Source organism: Nannobrachium achirus (genome assembly GCF_963921795.1).
Source record: "Nannobrachium achirus genome assembly, chromosome: 9".
Taxonomy (NCBI): Eukaryota; Metazoa; Chordata; class Actinopteri; order Myctophiformes; family Myctophidae; genus Nannobrachium; species Nannobrachium achirus.
The window spans coordinates 23,768,297-23,793,692 of NC_137818.1; the positions used below are offsets into that span (position 1 = coordinate 23,768,297).

Consider the following 25,396-nt stretch of genomic DNA (forward strand, 5'->3'; position numbering starts at 1 on the left):
GCATGAGAAAACATACGTTTACATTGCCAAAGCAAGTGTTACAAGTAAAATAAAAACAGTTGAAAATGGAGAACATAATATACAGTTGGAGGGGGTACAGCATTGTGTAAACAGAGCTATGTCGCATTGTGACATTTTATATACAGTATATATATATATATATATATATATATATATATATATATATATATATATATATACTGTATATATACAGGGTACACTTTTGGAACAAATATCAGCATTATTTTTTTTTTCAAAATGCATTTAAAGGTAGAATCCACTATGTGCTTTCCCAAACGTGTGGCCAAAAAAGCAATTTTAGGGAAAGCGCAACACACCTCCAGGGGCTATAACGGAATAGGTTTAATGTATAGCGGGTATAGTGCCCACAAGATACCATTTAGGGACAGTGCCAGCTAAGGCTAATGGGTAAGGCTAAGGCTAATGGGTAAGCCACTGGCAAAAATAGGGCCCCTATTCCCTCCACATGCATTAAGGGGTATTCCCCTTTAGCTGAGCAGTAGATGTTTGGTTTCCCATGCTGCAGACCCTCATCCATGTTACACATGCTTACATGTATAGGCTTCCATACACATTGGTGGATACATTATGTTTTTTTTTTTCTCTTTTCTTTTCTTCTTCTTTTTTGTGATACAGATCAGCCAGCTGTTGCCTCTCATTCCCGGGGGTCCCAGTCAGGGTCATAATATTCCATCAACATCTTCTTATAAAGTAATAAAGTAATGATTCCCCCAAAATATAACATACACAAATACAGAGGGAGCAGATCCAAAACAACTGAAGTCAAGAGTGACTTAGTTCTTAGTCTAAAAAAATGCCAAAGATTACGATAACTTTATACTGTATGCACTTTCTCTCTCTCTCTCTCACGAGTCACGCACACACACACACACACACACACACACACACACACACACACACACACACACACACACACACACACACACACACACACACACAGAGAGAGAGAGAGAGAGAGAATTATATACATATGTGTGTGTGATGTAATTTATAAGCTCATTTGAAATTAAATTGTTACTTTCAGAACCAAATGTAACTATTTTCATATGTGGTTCTTCTATAGTTCTATAGCTGAGATGATTTATGGAGAAACAATGTTACTGTGATGTCCAGGACCATGTGAACAATACTGTTAATCCCCCCTTATTGGCGGGCCATAACAAAGCACAACACTGCCCCTTAGTGTGATTTGATTTGATGCACCTCTCTCTCTCTCTCTCTCTCTCTCTCTCTCTCTCTCTCTCTCCCCCTTTCTGTAAACTTAAAATCATGGAGCTTGCACAAAAATGAATTTCACCCACGTCTTTACACCTGTGAAACTGTGATGTGACAATAAAGTTCTGATTCTGTCGATTCTGATTCCCAACTGTTTCTCATTCTTAAGCAAATACATACAAAGATTCACTCTATAAGCTACTTTATACAGGTGAGCTCAACAGTATAGTTTGAAGTAGGCCTACAATTACATGTAAATAATAGGCTATGAACTGAAGATATGATATTTAAAATAAAGGTTGATGTGAAATTAAATCACTTTAATGCCTTATATCTCTCCTATGATACAACATTGATACAGCATGTAATTGTGGGCAACATAAGTTTTGATCCGAGTGGCTAAATCTCATCAAATGGTGGTATGTGGCTCAAATAGGCCTATCAAATAAATAATGGACCTTGATATGAAAAGGGTTGAAAACCACTAACCTTTATGATACAATGTGGTAGCCTGATTGATTGATAGTGTTATATTATAATAATAATAATAATAGTAAGAGAGACAAGTGGAGGGGAGCTGGGTTTTTGACCCTGGGTGTGTTGGGATATGAAGTATAACTGAAGCATAACTGGCCTGCATGGCATGGTCATATGCCACAAGACTGTCAAGGTAGTAGGCTACTCACTCTCACTCACTAAGTGAGTGAGTGAGTAGGCATACCAACCTACTATAGGAGAAAATACTACAATGTGCAAACACATGCAGCAAGATTTGTCAATTGTTGTGATACAAGAAGGATCGAGGCTAGAGAATGGAATACAACCACCATAAGGACTACAAACGAGTGACCTCTAGATCTCTAGACCTACTGCACATAAACAGAGCTTCTTGCATTTTAAATCTGAGGCTTTTCTTTTACCAATTATTTTAAAATCGTTTTGGATGAAACTGCTTTGGTAAAGTTCACTGCAAAAGATTGCTGCTATTTATCCCAAAAAGCGTTATAACATGTATATAACGAGAAAATGTGACTCTGTTTACACAATGCTGTACCCCCCGGACCCCCCCCCCCCCCTATATTTGTTCCCAAGTTTTTTTTCTCATGCCAATAAAACTCCTTTGAATTGAATTGAGTGATTATGATTATGAAGCGCATTCGTTTTTATTTTTTGCTTCCAGTAGGTGGCGGCAGCGCCATAGATAGAGGGAGAGAGTTGCTTCACCTGCTCCTTTTCGCTCCAAAGACTCTGGGTGGCGGTATGCGCTGTGCACGCGTATGTAACCCGTCAATACAAATCGACGAAGAACTGAAGAAGAGGAGGAGGAGACGGAAGTGTGTGACGTTTAGAACGCTCCCCCAAAAGCAGTAACAGGAGAAATGGTCTGTGTTATGAAACCTGATGTGTGAATGAATGATGCGTTGAATAACAGCATCTTTCTCAAGCCCATGTGCAAAGTTTCCTCTCATCGGGGCGTCGTAGATTTGCAGCAACAACACCGTCTCGTCTGTTGTTGTCGTGCACAAAAGTTGCGGAGGGTATCATCATGGCAAAACGCAAAGAACCTGCAGACACAGCCGCGGACACTCATACAAAGAAACTAAAGACAGCAGTGTCTAAAAGAAAGACGCATGAAGGGAAATCAAAGAACAATCCAGGTATGATGAAAACTACATTGATGGTGAACGTGTCTTACACATTTGGGACCGCCTATTAGAATAACGAATAATTAATTGAATTAATCAATGTATTATTGACCACATAAAGTGGTTCTTGTGTAGACTAAATAAGCAGAAAAGCTTACTTGGATCTCCTTTTAGTTGATCTTGTACCTGTGATTTGTTCTGTCATGAAATTGTACTTAGTTTTTCCTATGCAAACTTCTAATAAATTCTTCAATCAATCAATCAATCAATCAATACGAGTTAAATAGTGTCTTGGATACTATGGATAGGCGATTTGACAGCCAGTCGCTCTGATCTGTGATAGTCAATTGATTCTTGATCCATTAAGGCTATGCAGTCAGAGGAAGTGCCATAGCCATAGAATGGCTGTGAATGATGTTACTACATACATTTCATGTATTCCAAATATTTGGAAAGTGTACAGCTATGCTCTACTACTTTGTACAATCCCTTAGCTTAGAATTGTTTATTGGAGTTTAAAGCATAACTAATTGTGTTCATGGTGTTCGTTTTAATAAGAAAATACTTTTTACTTAAACATCAATCTGTGTTGTTGTGACTGAGTTATAATTGAGTAGTTGATCTGACTGGTAAAAGACAGACAAATGTCATTCTCACTCTGTAATGCTTCATGTTTACCTCCACCAGTCCATGTCCATCCCCTTTTTGAATCTCTCTGTCTTGCCTTTTAGTAGAGGAGCCTATCAATTTCCGTAATTTTGGAATGTTAATTTTTGGAGACATGTATATCTTGATTCTTGGGGTTCTCAGAATGCCAAAAAAACATGTCTCCAATTTTTATTTTGGGGTTTAGCATGTGTAATTAGCATAATTAGCCAATTCATTGCCCAAAACAGAAAATCTAGGTAACTTATAAAGGTGATCTAAGAGTCTAAGTCCATGTTTGTGAGGTCCATAAATTCATCTGTTACCATTGTGAAGTCATACAACCTTTCCTAATTATCATACATTATTCAAAAATGGGTGAAAATAAGTAAATTGCTGCATTTTTTAAGTTTTAGTCAACTTTGAAAGCTTCTCACAAACTCTAAGATGTATGTTTACAAGTCATCAATTATCATCATCCTAAAAATAAATCATGCAACCCTTGTCTGTGTAATAATTATGTAATAATCACACCCAAAAGAGAAATAGCTATATTTCTTTGCTTTAAGTTAATTAATAAAGATGATCTTACAGACAGTGTAAGTCTGTTTGCATGTCTAGAAAATATTCTCTTTCCATAACTAGGATATCTAACCTTTCATTATTAGCGTAATTTGCATATAATATATATATATATATATATTATATGCATATGCAATATATATATATATCTACTATTACATTTTTCTTAGAGCCGCATCCCACTTCCAAGGCCATACACGCCCCTTTACATCCACTTCAACTCATAGCTAGCTCCGATGTCGGTAGAAGGCCATACACGCCCCCTTTACATCCACTTCAACTCATAGCTAGCTCCGCTGTCGGTAGAATGCACGGCACAGCCGTCCGCTGATTCGCTAGAGAGCAAGAGAGAGAGAGAGAGAGAGAGAGTCTCAGGTTACAAGAGGGAAGGGGGGGCCGCTGCACAGGGGGAGAGAGAGAGAGAGAGAGAGAGATAGAGAGAGAGAGAGAGAGAGAGAGAGACTCAGGGGGTCTTTATACCAAGACGATTGGAAACGCTGCCGGTCTCGTTTTGGATTTATTACCCAAAAAACGTCGCGTTTACACCTTGTTGTTGGTTCGTTTTTCTGTGTTTATACTACAAGTTGACAACGCATGAATTCAAGCAAAATGTGTCATGTTCCCAGCCTACATAGGCCTATACTGTGTATTTACCCTTCAACTATAAAATATAGGCCTATAGGTATTGTTTTTAATGAGACATGCTTTGTAATTAGGCTATGCTCCCAAATCCATATTATTATCATCTGTTCGCATATTCAATGAGTCCCGCAAAAGGAGGTTTTTAGCGAGGTGAAGTGAAACACCAACAAAAGTCACCTGGAAGATGAAGGTCGGAACATTTATAGCCTATGGAGCATATTTCTGGACATTATCTACGGGGATGGGCTATATTAAGTGAGTTCTGTCTTCTAGCTGCAACACAGAAGTATAACGCACCATGCGAGGCAACTAACGGAGTAGGCTAGCCTACAGAGGCACATATGGGTATGGTAGTCTACCATACCTTGATTACAAGGGAAAATAATAAAATGTACTTCTTAAAATAAATTCATCATGCCTGTTGCTAAGTATTGGCAACATGACTGTCTTGCATGCGTGCCTTGCACGTGCAAGACCAGACAACAGTCATGTTGCCATACCTTAGCTCTTACTGAACTGACGCACTGCACTGGGATGCGGCGCAATGGAGGATGATGTGCCGTCGCCGTTGCAAAATAAACTAACGGAATAAATTAATGAACTGACGCCATACGCCACTGGCAGTCTGTTATTTCACTGGAAGTCACAATCATAGCCTTCCGTTATGGCTTTAAGTAAATTGCCTAGTTTGGAAGCAACATGCGTGCCTTAAGAGGAGGCTAGACGCACTGGAGAGAAAAAGCGACATGATTTCTTTGACTGGAGGAGAGGGAGCGAGGATATGGAGGAAGTTTTTGTGATGGTCTCTGACTGACTGGACAGTTATGTTTATTCTGTCTGTCTGTCTGTCTGTCTGTCTGTCTGTCTGTCTGTCTGTCTGTCTGTGTCTGTCTGTCTGTCTGTCAGCAAGACTCAGCATATTACAATAACTCACTCATTACCTGAAGTCCGCTGCGTCTGTGATGTGGCGCGGTGCATGAAGAATTAATCCAGTATTTTTTGGTGAGAAGTTGAAAAAGGGGGACGCAAAATAGTCATTAATCATAGCTTTGCTTAGAATGGAATACCATAGCCTAATGGTTTAATTTAACTTTGCGGAGAGGAGAGCTGTTGCAACTCCGACAGGCCAGCTAGGGTACCAGCCCAGGTGCGACGACTTGTGCGTAATTAGACATTTTTAAAAGGCTTTCATATAGACTACTCCTGACATTTTTCAAATGAGGTTTGTGCTAATAGATCACTGGGCTATTTTCTGGGTTTTAATTAGGCCTACAACAACACAAATAATAATAATACATTTTCGGTTAGTCTGACAGACTGACACTTATATGCAGCAGGGGAAGGGGAGCAGAGGAGGGGGTGCTATGACATCATCGCACTCTCCCTCACGGCCGAATTCCGATATTACACCGTTGCGAAACTGATGCGAAACCGCAGAAATGCACTTTCAGAGCCGAATTCGGAAAAGTATCGGTTAGGGTCATGAAACCGCGTCTCCGTGTGTCAAAATGGCCGAATCAATAGTAAAAACTATCGTCTACAAAAAAATCGACCTCATGTAATGACCCCCTCAATCACTAGCCGAGAGCCTGTATCTTACAAGAAGTTCGCGGCCCTTCGGGCCACTCACATCTAGAGTTCACAGCAAGATACTGTCTGTCTGTCTGTCTGTCTGTCTGTCTGTCTGTCTGTCTGTCTGTCTGTCTGTCTGTCTGTCTGTCTGTCTGTCTGTCTGTGTGTGTGTGTGTGTGTGTGTGTGTGTGTGTGTGTGTGTGTGTGTGTGTGTGTGTGTGTGTGTGTGTGTGTGTGTGTGTGTGTGTTGCTAAAATGAAAACATTGAAATAATGAAAATAAAACATTGGCAGGCCTATTACAGTAACAATAATAACACAATTAGGCCAAAACTATTTAAAAAAAAAAAAAAAAAAAAGGGTTAGGGTAAGCGGGCGTGGCCTCTAGATGTGAGCGGCCCGAGGGGCCGCGAACCTCTAGTATATTATATTGTTACGACCCTGCAAGAGATTGGGCCGTAACTCGCCATGCCAAGCGAGCTGCTTGCCTTGTCTGCTGAGTGGGGGGCTGGGGTTCGCTTCCCGGTTTGGGAGCGAACTGCCTCACTCAGTCTGCAAAACGTTACAATATATATAGGCCTATATATATATCCCTCATATAAAATAAAGAACAATATGAGAAATGGTCACAGATTGATTGTTTGTTCTAATATTTACAGAAAGTTTTGTAAACACATTTAAATAGAAGGGTCTCCATCTTTGTTGTCATCATCATCAATCCCCAACAGATGTGCCTTGCTTACATTACAACACACCTATTCATCTGCCCCACACATGCATATCTGAGAGCAGTTACACGTTTGAGAGAACAATGTGACATGCAATGGGATTTCAGTTGGGTAATGGTGGCTGGAGCTGGGGGATCATGTGTTGTGACTAGCACCAGTTGATTTCCCTCAGCCTCCCATCCATATTCAATTGCTGGTGGTATCTGTGGGTTATGTACGTGGTCCTGACTCCTCATACCATACCATTGCCTGGTAATGGGCACGGGCAATGGCTTGATGTAATGCTCCTTGTGTAGGTTAATGTAGGTTAGTGTAGGCTAATTGTTTCTTTGTGAATAACCTCCACCTGAGCTCACCAACATCCACAAGATTTGTACCGGGATTGTATTTGTAGCTGGCAAACAAATGCTTCAATCTTTTTTTCTGTGTCAGAACTGAGCTTGTTTGCAGTACCTAGAGTAGCAAATGCAGATACCACCTCCACAGGACACGGGTGTAGGGCTTGCCAATAGGTTAACTTCCCCTTGCCAGCAAAATGGCCTGGCTGGTCAGCTCCAGAAATGGCATGTAACCCTGGTAAGGCTGAAGTCCTTGTTTTACCCAGTGCACTACTGGCTCCAGTGAGATGATACGTTTTTTGTTCCCCACACCGGTGATGAAATAGGTGTCCTTGTACAGCTGATGGTAACCCACACACAGCAGGCTGTGCAGGATTATCCTTGTGTCAGCCTCTTCCTGTGAGCTGTGGAGATGTTTTACATTGATAGAGTTTGAGTGGACATGTTGCCTTGACGTGATTATGAAAATGTTGGGTTTCCCCTGGAAGTGTTGGAGGGCTTTCTTAGCCAGATAGACAGTCAGCTCATCTTTGGTGTGGATACCTGACAGTTTTTCTGACACCTTCCCTATTGGTGTGTTGTCTTCCACATGATAAGTGGTAGGGGGCTTGCCACCCTGGCATCGCTTACATGTGGCCTCCCTCAGTGAAGATACAATGTCATGGCGGTCAAATACTACATGGGTCTCACTATGTTCTTTGGTCTTCCTGTCCAGTGTGGCTATGAAGTGGTCAGCCCACTGGGAACATCTCTTGATCCATGATGGCTTTCCCATTTGCATTTGCTACTCTAGGTACTACAAAAAAGCTCAGTTCTGACACAGAAAACAAGATTGAAGCATTTGTTTGCCAGCTGTACGAGCCCGGTACAAATCTTGTGGATGTTGGTGAGCTCAGGTGGAGGTTATTCACAAAGAAACAATTAGAAGCCGAGAAGCTGCAACCTACACAAGGAGCATTACATCAAGCCATTGCCCGTGCCCATTACCAGGCAATGGTATGGTATGAGGAGTCAGGACCATGTACATAACCCACAGATACCACTAGCAACTGAATATGGAGTGCTAGTCACAACACATGATCCCCCAGCTCCAGCCACCATCACCCAACTGATCAAATGTGGCTGCAAAAAATCCCAGTGCATGTCACATTGTTCTTGTCGATCTCAACATTTTAACTGCTCTGAGATGTGCATGTGTGGGGCAGATGAATAGGTGTGTTGTAATGTAAGCAAGGCACATCTGTTGGGGATTGATGATGACAACGACGAAGATGGAGACCCTTCTATTTAAATGTGTTTACAGAACTTTCTGAGAATAAACAATCAGATAATTCTGTGACCATTTCTCGTATTGTTCTTTATTTTATATCACTTCACTGCCCACGGCCGAGTCCCTCACGGCCCTCACACAAAGGCATGCTCCACGGGCCAGCCCGTCTGACACTAATGTAACGTTTTGCAGACTGAGTGAGGCAGTTCGCTCCCAAACCGGGAAGCGAACCCCAGCCCCCCACTCAGCAGACAAGGCAAGCAGCTCGCTTGGCACGGCGAGTTACGGCCCAATCTCTTGCAGGGTCGTAACAATATATATGCAAATTAAGCTAATAAGGAAAGGTTAGATATCCTAGTTATGGAAAGAGAATATTTTCTAGACATGCAAACAGACTTACACTGTCTGTAAGATTATCGTTATTAATTAACTCAAAGCAAAGAAATATAGCTATTTCTCGTTTGGGTGTGATTATTACATAATTATTACACAGACAAAGGGTTGCATGATTTATTTTTAGGATGATGATAATTGATGACTTGTAAACACACATCTTAGAGTTTGTGAGAAACTTTCAAAGTTGACTAAAACTAAAGAAATGCAGCAATTTGCTTATTTTCGCCTAGTTTTTGCATCATTTATGCTAATTACGCTAACTAGGAAAGGTTGTATGACTTCACAATGGTAACAGATGAATTTCTGGACCTCACAAACATGGACTTAGACTCTTAAATCACCTTTATAAGTTACCTAGAAGCAAAGTTATTGCCATTTACTGTTTTTGGCAATTAATTGGCTAATTATGCTAATTACACAAGCTAAACCCAAAAAGAAAAATTGGAGACATGTTTTTTTGACATTCTGAGAACCACAAGAATCAAGATATACATGTCTCCAAAAATTAACATTCCAAAATTACGACCAACAGAATCTGCTCGATTGGCTCCCCCACTATTTCTACCTGTTTAAAAAGAATCCTAGCTGGACATGGGAAGTCTTATCTGTCTAATTGTATTTATTTAATAAACTCACTACTATTGCACCTTTACGGACGGCTTGGGTTATTGACTTATGTATCTTATGTAGATAAATATCATTCGTCACTGTCTGAAGTTATCTAAGTGTTCTTATTTTACACCTGCATGCTCATTATCCCCAGCCAATTAGTTCAAAGTAAATTGTTTTGGGAAGTGCTCATTTTACATCAATCAGCTTCCTGCTGTGCAATTTTGGAACAGGTGTTGCGCAGGACGTTAAATGATGTAAAAACAAGCATTTGGCTCAAAAAAAAACTTGCTCTGAACTCACATGCTGCTGGCAATGAGCACATGCGAGTTAAGATAAGAGTTAGAACACTAGAAGAATTCATTGCTTTAGTTTAGGGAGTTATATTGACAGAAGGTTAATAACTCGACAACAGTGGATTTTGTGAAAGCAATACAAAGAGGATTACCCAAGCTGTCCGTAGAGGTGCAGTATTGGTGAGTTTGAATCAGACTTGACTTTTCTATCTGTCTATTAGATGTTATTGTGATGTGACGTATTGGCTGTATAGCCAATAGCCATACATACAGTATTACATACATACCCAGTGAGTCACCTGCAGCTAATCTCATCCCAACGTCTGAGTTATCTATAGAGTATTGAGCTCACAACTTGCATATATCTCTCTATTTCTCTCTCGCTACCTCACAGGTAATGGAATCCCGATTGAGAGGAAGAACACACCTAAGCCACGTTCGTCCTCCAAACCAGCAAGGGCCTCTGCCTCCAAGACTACTACCTCCACCACCACCAGCAAATACTTCAGTTCACCTCAGAAGGCACAGCCAAAGGCTAACGATGACGACGATGAAGATGACTTTGATATGGTCCCCATGGCAACCACCACTGTTAAAACTGACACTATGAAGACGGAAAACGAAGACGAGGAGGAGAGTGAGGAAGATGATTGGGAGGAGGTCGAAGGTGAGAAGGATATACAGTCTGACTCTGAATAATTGTTATTAATGCTCTGTGACAAAGCTTCAATACTTCTTTCAGTTGAAATTTTACATGTTCATGCATTTTCAGTTTGCATGAATCATGTTGAAGGTAGCAGTGTAGTATAGTTTGATTATCACATAATGACTTGATAGGCCTGTACTGTATTTTGGAGATGTTTGATGTAGTGTCTAGTGGAAATGCAGAAAAAAGAAAATACATTTGAACTGAAGCAAACAATACCTGCAGCAGGGGTCAAGTGACTTTGCAAAGACTACTGTCCCCTTACATTACTTATAAGAAATCATGTTAACGTTGAGAATTTACAACATACGGTAGGTTGCTGCTCATGTGCGTAGCCAGGTATGTTGGGTCATTTATTTACGTGTGTGTGTGTGTGTGTGTGTGTGTGTGTGTGTGTGTGTGTGTGTGTGTGTGTGTGTGTGTGTGTGTGTGTGTGTGTGTGTGTGTGTGTGTGTGTGTGTGTGTGTGTGTGTGTGTGTGTGTGTGTGTGTGTGTGTGTGTGTGTGCGCTTCTCAGAGCTGGATGGACCTCTGGGCCCAGTAGAGCCACCAGAGCTGGTCCTGCCGTCCCATCCAGTCGAGATTGAGATTGAGACTCCAGATGTTGTTCACAAGAGACAGAGAAGGTTAGTGTATGTGTGACTGTACACACATTAATTATTTGTTTGCCTCATGAACTAAAATCTGTAAGCTATTGATATTTTTTTTTTTTACTGTATATCTTATCTTGTGTCTTATATATAACATCTATGTTGCACTGTAGAAGTACCCATCAACCTGTGTCTATGATGGCTACTGATTAAACCCCTTTGCTGATTGGTCAGGGAGAAGAGGAAGAAAGAGTGGGAGACATACCTGAGAAGGATGGTGAATCGCTTCAACAAGGATCTGCTGATAGACACACACAAGGTACACACACACACACACACACACACACACACACACACACACACACACACACACACACACACACACACACACACACACATAAACGTGTCCTTCCAAGCAAATGTATTTTTCTTTTGACTTGTAACTGGCATTTTTCTTTTCTTCTAATTGTCTCTCAGGTTCATCTGATGTGCCTGATAGCCAACGGGATGTTCCGAAATCGCCTGTGCAACGAACCAGACCTGTTGGCCATCACTCTGTCTCTACTGCCGGTCCACTTCAGTAATGTAGCCAAGGAACGCATAGACCTCCTCTACCTCTCTGGACTGCTCAAATGGTGCGTGTGTGTGTGTGTGTGTGTGTGTGTGTGTGTGTGTGTGTGTGTGTGTGTGTGTGTGTGTGTGTGCGCGTGTGTGTGTGTGTGTGTGTCTGTGTGTGTGTCTGTGTGTCTGTGTGTGTCTGTGTATGTGTATGTTTGTTTTTACATAGTCAAATCCTCTGTTTTAATTTAGCTCTTTAGAGTTTATAATGTTACACTTGTACTCTCTCTGTTATTACATTAACACTTGATTCACTCTTGCTTTTACTACTTAAATCTTAAAATACATAAATCATTTCTGTTCACTTTTCTTCCTTCCGTCTACATCTCTCCAGGTTTGTTTCTACGTTCACCCTGAATCCCAGTCTTAACTATGAGGAGAATCCGGACCCCAGGGGTCTGCTGGAGAGACGGCTGGCCAGCCTGTCTGCCAGGGACCACCAGGAGATGACACATGTTAGTATAATACTACCTACATACAGCACCTCGCGGAAATTGGTTCAAATTTATAACCCAGTAAATGTTATAGTTGCCTTTTTTTAGATTACCCTGTGACCCATACTCTGTGTGTTCCTACAGATTTTCCTATTGGTTCTGAGGTCTCTGCAGCTCTTTTGCCGATTGGTTCTCTCCCTGCAGCCAATTTCTCTCAAACCTCCACCTGCTAGGGTAACAAATCTGTTTTTGTTTGCCAGTGCTTTGTCTTTGTTCACTTTTATTAAGATGTAGCATAGCGAGTACATTCAGAATAACATTTTGAATGAAACAGACCCTCTTCTCACTGCTTCAGGGTAAAGGAGCTAGATCCTCCAGCAGTACCCCAGGACAGAGCCACCCTCCTGGCCAGAAAACCTCCAAAGACAGCCCGTCTTCTGAGCCCAGGGTGTCTCCTGGCACCAAAAGACCTGCTGCAGCTGGAGAAAAGACCAAAGGAGAGAGAGGGGGAAAGAAAGCCAAGAGGAAAAACATAAAAGAGGAGGAAGATGAAGAAGAGGTGGAGGGAGAGAGGAGCTTAACGATAGGCGGACAGAAACCCAAGAACGCAAAACGGCGCAGTGTTGCATCAAAGGTTAGCTACAAGGAGGAGAGTGGGAGCGACGGGCTTAGTGAGGGGGAGGAGTTTCAGTTGACCAGCGCGGAGCAGAGTGAGGATTCTGAAGGCGGGTCTAAATCCCTGAAGGGGAAGAGGGGGAAAGGAAAGTGTAAAGCCAAGTCAAACCGCAACACAACGCCACAAAGCAAGAGTGGAGGAGGTGGCAGTAAGAAGGTGAAGAACAAAGAGGAGGACGACATGTGGGAGGAAGTGGAGGAGGACGACGACTTCGAGAGAGGAGGTGGGACAAGTAAAGGAGAGAGGAGAAAGAGCGGAGGAAGAAAGATACGCGGGCCAGGTGCAGACGAGTGGCTGGAAGTCTATGTACCCAAAACATCTTCCTGGGTTTGTGTGGATGTGCAGCAGGGCTTCGGCCGGCCACACCTCTGCTCCCAGAATGCAACAGCGCCAGTTACCTACGTGATATCTGTGGACGGGGACGGGCACCTGAAGGACCTGGCCAGGAAGTATGACCCAACCTGGATGACATCATCTAAGAAGAGGCGGGTGGAGGAGGATTGGTGGGAAGACACATTGAGGCCATTCCTGGGACCGGAGGACGAAAGGGACAGACAGGAGGAAAAGGAGGTGAGACGGACAGACAAATATTATATAGCTAAACTGTCAAAGCGGAAGACAGTCACACATCCACTACACCAAATCATCTTTATTTATTTAACTTGGATAGTGTACAAAAACCTAATGTAAACAAATGGTCCGTATTCCATAGGAAGGGTAGCACAGGTTGCAGTGGTCTCCCTCGACAGATTTCCCATGCTTTTTACCACTAGAATTTTGATGAAGAAATTATGATCAGTGGTTAATAAAACCTAAGATAGTTTCATGTTTACTTCTATGACGTAATTTGCAACTGTGAATTCTGAAGCTTTGAAACGCTTGTTTTGTTGACCACAAAAAGACAACATCAGAGTAACACTACAGTGTATATGCTTGTAGTCTACAGCCACAATATGAACGTCAAGCAGCCAGCACAGTCAGTTATGAGAATAGAATAGATGGTACAAAAATATCACGGGTGTTTCGGTGCGATGTTTGAAGTCAATTTGTTGATCATGGAATTAAGATCTGCCTCACTGGAATTAAGATCTGCCTCACTGTCACTGTACACTTATTGATCTCTCTCTCTCTCTCTCTCTCTCTCACTCACTCACTCACTCACTCACTCACTCACTCACTCACACTCACACACACGCTCTCTCTCTCAAAATCTCCAGCTCAATGCCAAGATGCTAGACAAGCCTCTTCCAACATCCATTGCAGAGTATAAGAACCATCCTCTTTATTCCTTAAAGAGGCACCTGTTGAAGTATGAGGCTTTCTATCCCCCCACAGTAGCTGTACTAGGCTACTGCAGGGGAGAGCCTGTATACTCTAGGTGAGTACTGCACTAGATGCTCAAACAATAACTAGATACATATACTACACACACACACACACACACACACACACACACACACACACACACACACACACACACACACACACACACACACACATACACACACACATACAAATAAAGCCAACAGACCATCTTTCAGACACTTGCTTGTGAAATGTTATATATTCTGAGTAAAACATAAATACATTTTGATGAGGTAAGCAGTAGCACACATTCTTAGAAATAGAAATTCCTACTGGAACCATAAAGAGTTACTTGGCTTTTCTCCATAGGACAACCTTTATTGGTAATTAGGGATGCATGATTAATTCGGCATCATATCAAAGCTACAGGTTCAGATAGTGTTTCAACAAGTTGGAAATATTTTGATTAAAAATACAATTTAATTATTTTGAAATGTGCATAGAAATATATCAGATAATAAGAATGCATTAAAATTGGCTAATATGAACAAACTCTTAGATGTGAGGGCTGCATAGCAGCCCAAACTCCTAGATGTGATGACCTAGTATATATAATAAGGCCAGCATTTCAATATCCCTAATTCCCTATTTTGTTATGTTATTATACTTACAGTACGAATGTGAACTGTAAATGCCTCAGCCTGTGTTAGGCAGGCTGTCTACTCTAAATGTTATTGTAAAGGTGTATTATTGTACTTGTCTTCAGGGACTGTGTGCATACGCTGCATTCCAGAGACACCTGGCTGAAAGAGGCACGCACTGTCAGACTAGGAGAGGAGCCATTCAAGGTACTATTTTTCTTTTCTTATTTATTTTTTCTGCCCTTCCTTTTCGCTCTCAGTCCCAACCATCTTGCTGCTCTCTCCTCCTGTCTGGCTAGCACTCTCCCTTGATCTTGTCTCCCTTGTTATCTCTGCACCTCCACCTGTCTTTCTCCCCACTTTCTGTCGCGTGTATCCAAAAGGCACCCCGGAACAGTTAAGACCCGCCCGCGGAAGCTTGTGATTGGCTGAACCGGAGGTAGGGACTAGGGAGCTCCACTGTGTTCAATTGGACTGCGCGGAGGTGCCGACAGTCGGGGGGGGGGGCGAAGATTTACAATCCGGGCCCCCTGGTTTACAACTTCTAATGGCGCTGAGTCGGCTCATGCGACCTTCGCTCAGCGGTGTCTCACGTGGGTCAAGGTCGCCTGAGACGGCGGACCTCTGTCATCTATTCTCCACCGAACACAAGCGCTCCTTTACAAAAAACAGCGCAAACCGGGGTGCTTTTAGGATTCTCCGCCCAATGATAATGTCTGTGTGTTGATGTAATGCCACTGTATCTCCCTCTTTTCATCAGATGGTGAAGGGTTTCTCTAATCGTTCTCGTAAGACCAGGATTATGACAGAGCAGAGGGAGGAGAAGGACCTGCCTCTGTTTGGAGAATGGCAGACTGAGGAGTACCAGCCTCCTATAGCTGTAAATGGGAAGGTAGGTCTCTCTTTCTCTATCTGTGTGTGTTGGCAGACAAAGAAGGCATTTCAGCCGATTAAAATCTCCCCAAGTTTCACAGAATTCAAACATATGTTTTAGATATGGCCAATTGGCCATGGATGCTGGACATTGCATTATGCTGCTGCCATGTATTTTGGTAGCAGTGATGTGCTGGCCAAGTTGAATAAGCTGGCATAAGGGAAATATTATGTAATTACTTTCATGTGATTCTGAAATAGAGATGGAGCCTTAACCCAAGTCACAGTAGTGGTAATTGAGGGAATTGGCTGTTTCGTCACACAGCAGGAGCAACGTATTGCATTGAATGAAACATTACACAGAATATGTAAAACAGGTATTTTCATTAGGGATCAAACTATTTATTATCTTCTTAGCGATAGTGATTATTCTAAGCCTAAGGGCTCAGCAAGACGTGAATAAATATATATTTTTCCCCATTAGAGGAATATTCGAAATTAGAACGTCAATTTACCAGCCCTAACATGCACACTTCCTCTCTGCCTCTCCTCCTCTACCAGGTTCCTCGCAATGATTATGGTAACGTGTACCTGTTCAAGCCATGCATGTTACCGGTGGGCTGCGTTCACCTCCGACTGCCAAACCTGCACCGTGTCGCCAAAAAACTGGACATGGATGCTGCTTCAGCTATCACAGGCTTTGACTTCCATGGAGGATACTCGCATGCTGTGTACGATGGCGGTCAATTATTGATAAACACATTTATAATTTTCAGTCAGAAGTCTGTCAGTGAAGCTTCTTATCTAACCAACATCCCTTCACTTCTGAGATGAAATATTAATTATGTTGGCATTATGGATGCTGTTCTTGTCTGCAGTGCATATTTATTAACATGTGTTTGTGTGCATGTTTCAGGACTGACGGATACGTTGTCTGTGAGGAGCATGAGGAGGTCCTCAGAGCAGCCTGGTTGGAGGATCAGGAGATCCAGAAAAAGAAGGAGAAAGAGGTGTGTGTGTGTGTGTGTGTGTGTGTGTGTGTGTGTGTGTGTGTGTGTGTGTGTGTGTGTGTGTGTGTGTGTGTGTGTGTGTGTGTGTGTGTGTGTGCGTGCGTGCGGGCGTTTATTATTTCAGTTCAAATCTTTATCTAAGGCATTAGGCAACGGAACCCCATTTAATGTTATTTCTATCGCTGAGACCCCAATTTATATTGTAAAATCTAAGGTAGAGTCTGAAGAAGTGAGTCTTCAGACAACGGCGGAAGCTAGGGACCCATTTCTGGCCATGTGCATGTGCATATCCAAACGACTTGACGACACCGCACTCCCTTGAGTGAAGTCAGGTTTGGTTATGGTTATGGTTATGTCTGAGTCAGAGTGACGTGGCCATGGTCCTCCTACCAGCTGGTTCTCCCTTAAAGTGATAGTTCACCTATTTTTGACATGAAGCTGTGTGAAATACTTGCCATTAAAATAGTGGTTACAAATGTATTAATCCATTACCAGAGTCCCGTGGTCAGAGTTCTGGTCAGTTTTAGATGAATATAAAGTAGTTCCAGTGATTTGGCAGGGGCTCATGGCCCAATCATTAAAAATAGATGAATCCACAAAACTAGCGTCATTTGTATTGTTGACCTATTTTTACCAAATAGACCAACTTTCGTTCAACTTTAACCCCTCTGTCACATGGTACTATTTTTTGTGTCCAGTATCACTACGCCGCTGCAACGTATTTCCCCAAAACAAGGTGCTTTTGCAGGCAGCTGATCAGAACGAAACCTCGCTCTATATGGTAGAAATAGGCCAACAATACAAATGACGCTAGTTTTGTGGATTAATCTATTTTCAATGATTGGGCCACGCCAAATGGCCCCCACCCCATTGGAACGACTTAATATTCATCTAAAACTGACCAGAACTCTGACCACGGGACTCTGGTAATCAATTAATACATTTTTAACCACTGTTTTAATGGCAAGTATTTCACACAGCTTTATGTCAAAAATAGGTGAACTATCACTTTAAGCCAATTTTAATACAAGATACATCATATGCATAGATGTATGGGTGTGTTTATATACGTATATATATTTTTGAGTGTGTATATATAATTTCTGACTTGTTGGTCTTTTAGTGAAGTAAAGCAAATCAGACAGTTGGTTGGCTATTTTCAACCAATCCTACTTGTAAATGTTTTGTTTTTCTTTATTTTTTTCTCTCTTATTGTGTTTTCCAGAAGCGAGAGAAGAGGGTGATCTCTAACTGGACTCTCCTAGTAAAAGGCCTTCTGATCAGAGAGAGACTCAAACAGAGATATGGAATGAAGAACCAAGAGACTGGTGGAGCAGGGACCTCGAGTCAGACTTGCACCCCAGCTGGAGACGGGGCAGATGGGCTGTCATCAGACGAAGATGAGGTGGAAAGTGGAGTTCCTGGAATGAAGACGGCAGCTGAGACTCTGGCCATGGCCTGGCCTCAGAACAGACAGGAGGAAGAGGATATGAATGCAAATGTACCATCAAAGAAAACATCCAAACGAGAGAAGAAAGGGCAGCAGAAACACCTCTTCCCCTTTGAGAAAGTGTGATAACCATTTGCTGATCATCAGTGTTTTGCATATGCCTGTCGTATGCAAAAACGACATGGCTCAAATGGCACCTAATTGACTGTTTCCTTTATGTCATTGGGAAGCTAGTCCTTTACCTACGGGTGGAATTAAGCCTTGTTCTTGTGGTTCAAACACTGGAAATGAATTTCAGGGCTATATGCCCGCTTTATGCTTGCATATAGCAAGTATAAAGTTTGAAGATTGAGACCATGCAGCAGTATTTTGCACCCATTTCAAATGCTATCAATCCATTCAAAGGGAATTTGTCATGTGTAATAAGAGCCTTGAATGGTGAGAGTAGCTGGCATACTGTCTACCCGGTAGGTGTTTGTCATTATTCTGTGGGTTGATAATGGCTTTTGCTATTTTATCCCAGCTACTGCTATTGAAAACGAAACTTAAGCTCAGTAGGTGTTTTGTCATCATTCTGTGGCCGAAAATGTCACGTTGTTTTAGCGCTGGTTCAAATCTGGGGAGGGGAGAAAAATTATAATAATGACATTATTTAAATGTACTTTTCTCCGTGGCAAATATATGATAAGGTTATATGAATATGGGCATTGTATGGCTCAACAGTTTAAAGTTTGTTACAGTTGCTATGGCAACCATAACAACGTGATTTTTTGTTTTTGTTTATGTTTCTTTAAATTAATTCCCCTCCAATCCACAAAATGCAGCTTCTGGGTGATTCCCCCACGGGATAAATAAAGGAATCTATCTATCAATCAATCAATCAATCAAACAATCAATCAATCAATCAAGTTTATACAACACAGCTTTTTTTTTTTTTGTAATCTTTTTCGAACTTGTTAGAGTCTGTTTAGACACTTCTCTTAATACATGAAGGAGCATGATAGTCTACTGGTTGAGATGCTTGACCTGCAATCCTTCTACTTTTCCGCAGGGCAGAGGTTCAATTCCCAGAAGGGGTTGTGAATGGAACATAATTATTTGAGCACATGGTTTCCACATTCGCTTTTTTTTGCTCAAAGGGGCTTTTCTAAATATATGTTATATAAATATTGGTCCATAATACGGTTTTATATAGGTTTTACACTAAACAACCACTCGGATATTCATGATTATTCTGTCCAAAGAAATCACAATTTACAATATTATCGCGATAATCCTATCCTAACATCCATTATCCTGGGGAGGAACATTAAACATGCTAATTTAATTGTTTTATTGGCTATATAGACTATTCTATATCATCCCTAGCCCATTGGTTCTCAAAGTGGGGTCCGGGGACCCCCAGGGGTCCTTCAGGGAGTTCCAGGGGATCCCCAGCTAAATGATAGTTAGGAACCAAATGGACCCTTATGGGTCTGTAACTCAGAGAGTGTAACTCAGCTAGCCTACACTCTCCGAGTTCAATTAATATTGATTTTACAATAATAAATGGGGTCATAGAGATTAAATGGGGGGTCCGTACCCTAATGGAAAGGCAAACTGGGGGTCCTTGAAATTAAAATGGTTGGGAAAATCGGCTGAAAAATCTTCTCTTGTGTGTGTCTCCGGCATATCTTTTCAAATGAGGGACGACGGGCCAATAAGTGTCAATTTGGGGGTTCTTGACATGAAATGGTTTGAGAACCACTCATGTACTGTACAGGTACATAAGATTAAAACCTATTTTGGTTTGGCTTCCTTCAAACAATGCAACAGCACCAGATTTGAACCAGCTTCCACATAGGGTCTCATTGCAGAAGGCCCCCCCTCAAATCCTGACCTAGAGTTTCATTTGCTTTTTTAAGATCGAAGGGGTCAAATCACGATTTCGGGGTCTAAAAAAATACCCTATTTCAACTGCGTAAGCTGAATTAAACATTTTCCCAGATAAAAGACACTTATTCTGACACGCTTTTTGACGCTGAATCCAATGAACCCGGTCTTGTCTCTCTACGACACTCCTAACTCTAAAGGTCAAGGAAAAAGGTCGCTTATGGCTCCAAAATGGGCCTTTTGGCCTTAAAATCAATAAAATATTCAAATAAAATCTGGCTGTTTCAGGCAGGACATGCCTTTCATATTTGAAGTATGCCCGATCCAATGGAATGGGTTTCGGGAATCTTCGACAATTTTAACCCTTTCCTATTGCGAAAAAGACACGAAATTTGCACGCCATGAACACGATTACACATTTTTTCGGATAAAGGACACTTATTCCGACTTACTTTTTGACGCCAAGTCCGTTGGTGCTGGTGCCGTTGTTTGAAAATATTTCGGTCCGTTTCTAACACTTCTAGAAGGGCTAGCTCTGGTTCTAGGGGTCGTAGAGACAAAAGGGTAACAGATTCTTGATCTGCTCACCGAGACGGACGCATTGATGTGTGTGTCATTTCTGAGCGACCCCTAGGGGGCTAACCCTAATTCCAACTAGGGGTACGTTTTACTCCGTACACGAATGTCGTAGAGAGATGATAGACACATCAGCGTGTTCGTATCGCAGAGACGAACAAGCCTATATAACTCTCCTCGCACACAAACACTCCTGTGAGTTGATTGGTAACTTTGGTTTGCTGGCCAAAGGGCTCTAAGGGGTATACACTCTATGACCCTTGTGAAATTGGAGATCCCAGGGATAAGAATGTCATAGAGGGACATATGAGATATCAAAATGTTCGTCTCGGAAAGCACTACAACATATCTCAAAACGGAGTTCTGATATCTTATCGTCTCTGAGTTATTAAGGCTAAAATGCTAACCCTAGGCTAACTAGGGTTGGCTTTTATTCACGAACCAATGCATTTCATGGGCTCATCTTTTAGTATGTTTTAGAGCGCATTGAGACGCACGCTTTGATATGTGTTTCGTTTCGTTGCGACATTCGCTGTGCGACGCTAGGGTTAGCATTCTTTTAATTACTATAAAATCACAATAGGATATTCGCCTTACTAATTTCAACCTTAGGGCTAAAATTACGTGTAGTTTTGGATAAAAAATATATCGGAACACCTACTGACCTGGAACTGCCTGAAACACACCAGGAAGTGGCTATTTGAGGCACTTCCGGTTGTTATAAAGACATAAGACTGGTACCATTCAACTCTGCGTCCCAAAATTAGTCTAGGGAAGTGGTAAAATTCCAGGGTTACTTCCGGGAACTGCCTGAAACACACCAGGAAGTGGCTATTTGAGGGACTTCCTGTTGTCGTACAGACCTAAGTCTGGTACCATTCAACTCTGCGTCGCAAAATTAGTCTAGGGGAGTGGTAAAATTCCAGGGTTACTTCCGGGAACTGCCTGAAACACACCAGGAAGTGGCTATTTGAGGCACTTCTGGTTGTCGTACAGACGATTGTGCATCGAAATAAAACCTGCATATTCGGACTTCGCACATGTGATTTGGGGGGGGTAGCCAGAATCCTGGAGCAGAATAATAAAATGGCGTCTCAAAAATGGCAATGCCTTTGCAAGCAAGCTTGTAGATCTGCTGTTTTCACAACATGTAGCCTATCTGTGGAACTGAGTCAATGTAATGCCGGGGACCCCCATAAGAGAAGATTTTTTCAGCCGATTTTCCCAACCATTTTAATTTCAAGGACCCCTAGTTTGCTTTTCCATTAGGCTACGGACCCCCCATTTAATCTCTATGACCCCATTTATTATTGTAAAATCAATATTAATTGAACTCGGAGAGTGTAGGCTAGCTGAGTTACACTCTCTGAGTTACAGACCCATAAGGGTCCATTTGGTTCCTAACTATCATTTAGCTGGGGATCCCCTGGAACTCCCTGAAGGACCCCTGGGGGTCCCCGGACCCCACTTTGAGAACCAATGGGCTAGGGATGATATAGAATAGTCTATATAGCCAATAAAACAATTAAATTAGCATGTTTAATTTTCCGCCCCAGGATAATGGATGTTAGGATAGGATTATCGCGATAATATTGTAAATTGTGATTTCTTTGGACAGAATAATCATGAATATCCGAGTGGTTGTTTAGTGTAAAACCTATATAAAACCGTATTATGGACCAATATTTATAACATATATTTAGAAAAGCCCCTTTGAGCAAAAAAAAGCGAATGTGGAAACCATGTGCTCAAATAATTATGTTCCATTCACAACCCCTTCTGGGAATTGAACCTCTGCCCTGCGGAAAAGTAGAAGGATTGCAGGTCAAGCATCTCAACCAGTAGACTACCATGCTCCTTCATGTATAAAGAGAAGTGTCTAAAAAGATTCTAACAAGTTTGAAAAAGATTACAAAAAAAAAAAAGCTGTGTTGTATAAACTTGATTGATTGATTGATTGATTGATTGATTGATTGATTGATAGATAGATTCCTTTATTTATCCCGTGGGGGAATCACCCAGAAGCTGCATTTTGTGGATTGGAGGGGAATTAATTTAAAGAAACATAAACAAAAAGAAATCACGTTGTTATGGTTGCCATAGCAACTGTAACAAACTTTAAACTGTTGAGCCATACAATGCCCATATTCATATAACCTTATCATATATTTGCCACGGAGAAAAGTACATTTAAATAATGTCATTATTATAATTTTTCTCCCCTCCCCAGATTTGAACCAGCGCTAAAACAACGTGACATTTTCGGCCACAGAATGATGACAAAACACCTACTGAGCTTAAGTTTCGTTTTCAATAGCAGTAGCTGGGATAAAATAGCAAAAGCCATTATCAACACACAGAATAATGACAAACACCTACCGGGTAGACAGTATGCCAGCTACTCTCACCATTCAAGGCTCTTATTACACATGACAAATTCCCTTTGAATGGATTGATAGCATTTGAAGCCGGTGCATTTTGTCCGTATCGCTGTATGGAGTTGAGGAGATGGGGAAATGTCACTTCTCCTAAGTATTTCTATAGTACAGATTTGTAATACTGTATGTGGGACTGATTGAACCCAGGAGCTTTCACTCGCAGGCCAATACCATTAGCCGTTAATACATAGGCTGCTGTAACTACTGTATGCTTGATGAGCACCTACTGTATGGAGTAAGGATCAAGCCTACAACATTTTCACAGGTCACAATCTCTATCCATGATGTAGGAGGGTATACTACAGCAGTGGTTTTCAAAGTGGGGTCCAGGACTCCAGGGACCCCCAAGGCGTTTAACTTTAATTGTTTAATTAACTAGAAACTATTAAAATGGTGACTTTTCTAGCAATTGACCTGTTTAGGAATCTATTTAACTGATTATGTACAATTATGACATTGATACAATTTCTGTAACTGAATTCAGTATTTTCATTTGAGAATTATTTGAAATGTGGGTCTGTGGCCAACTGACAGTAAATTTTAGATTCTGTGACATGAATAAGTTTGGATACCTACACTACAGTTCCTGTCTGTAGCAGATGTAGGTCACTGGGAACTCTCCATGGAGACAAAGCCGGGAAGACAAGGACAATCATGCCATGCTACTGTTGTGCATTGTAACCTGCTGAACTGCACTGTATGTGGCGCTAACTGTGTATGGCCGCATGCCATGATGATGGCGCACACCCAAAGGGCAGATGGACGCTTTGTCACCTACACACCTACAGTACTCCCAGTCCCACTAAACCCACAAACACAATCGCAAGATGACGCACACTCCTCTCCACACTACAACTCTCTGTTTCTCTGGTCACACTTCTCTCACATAAATGTTATGACTCTTTCTTACAAACACACAGATACACTCTAGTCGGGTCTCTCCAGCTACTTTCCTTGAGGTTTTCTTTTTCTTTTTACTGTATTCTGTTCTCCGTTTCATCTCCATCACTTGCTACATAGTCTTTCACGTGGCCTCACACTTTGTCTTTTTCTGTCATTGTATCGCTCTTCATATAAGTTTTAGAATGTACAGGTATGTGGAAATTACAGGTGAATTCATGTTAGAACTTAGGCACTGTTTTTGTATCAAAACTATTTTCAAGAAACTTTAAATGAAAGTTAAAAGCAACACAAAAGTTCTGCTGTATTGTTTTTGTACAATTCTTGCATTTATACTTTAGCAGTTTAGCTTATCAATAATGAACAGTTAAAAAAAGTGAATCATGTGATTTTCTCATGATGATATATTTTAATGTCAGACTACACATGGATGGTGTACTTTGGTGTAGTGATGCAGAGCTTTCCTGCAGTGTTTCAAGGACAGAGATGAGGTTGCAGGTGTGTTCTCAGAGAGAGAGAGAGAGTACTGTTAGTATAGTGGTATTGACAGTAGGATTTAACACAAGCTGCCGTGACACAGCTGTTACTACTTAAACCAGTTCTCTTGTGATAACCACCAGTTTTTTTCCCTTCTAATTAGTAAAGCACTTTGAGTTAAAATAAAATGTATGAATTATTACTTATCATTCACACCAAGGGTAGCAGAATGTGTCTCTGTAACTACAGACAAATGAGAGTTCTTTAGTAATTGGAAACAGAAGTCAGGCATATTGTATTTGCAACATTAGGAAGTTAAGTGAAAAACCTTGCAAAGTGTCATGGAATGTGGTTAACTTCTAAATGACCATTTCATGATCTTATGTTTTTTTCTTTTTCTTTTTTCAAACCTTTTCATGTCAAGGACCACCAAATTGACACTTATTAGTGTGCGGACCCTCCCATTTGAAAAGATATGCTAGGGACCCCATAAGAGAAGTTATTGTATGGCTCTAGCTGTGATTCCCAAACATTTTAATTTCAAGGACCCCCAGTGTGGGGAACCCCATTTAATTATTTCTATCGCTGAGACCCCAATTTATATAGTAAAATCTACAGTATGTTAATTTAACTGAGAGCGTGTACAAATTTAACCATTATGTACATTCTCTGAGTTACATACCCATAAGGATCCATTTGGTTCCTTTTACTATCATTTAGCTGGGGACCCCCTGGAACTCCCCTCACTCCCTCCCCCACTTTGAGAACCAATGACTTATAACAAACACTGCAAGGACTTCAATGAATATCCATGTGCGGAAGTGGCGTCATTTATAAATACCCCAGTACCA

General features: G+C 41.4%; 1 protein-coding gene across 1 annotated transcript; it reads left to right on the top strand.

Annotated features, from left to right (window-relative positions):
* Positions 1-2,803: 2,803 nt before the first annotated feature.
* On the top strand, positions 2,804-18,408 carry xpc (xeroderma pigmentosum, complementation group C; the record flags this gene model as incomplete). The annotated part of the gene is made up of 14 exons (XM_080732629.1): positions 2,804-2,915; positions 10,375-10,647; positions 11,203-11,317; positions 11,510-11,594; positions 11,753-11,910; positions 12,228-12,348; positions 12,472-12,561; positions 12,683-13,573; positions 14,221-14,381; positions 15,075-15,156; positions 15,710-15,841; positions 16,384-16,553; positions 16,739-16,832; positions 18,058-18,408. The coding sequence occupies 14 exons, from the start codon at positions 2,804-2,806 to the stop codon at positions 18,406-18,408; spliced, it is 2,835 nt and encodes a 944-aa protein (XP_080588755.1).
* Positions 18,409-25,396: the final 6,988 nt, after the last annotated feature.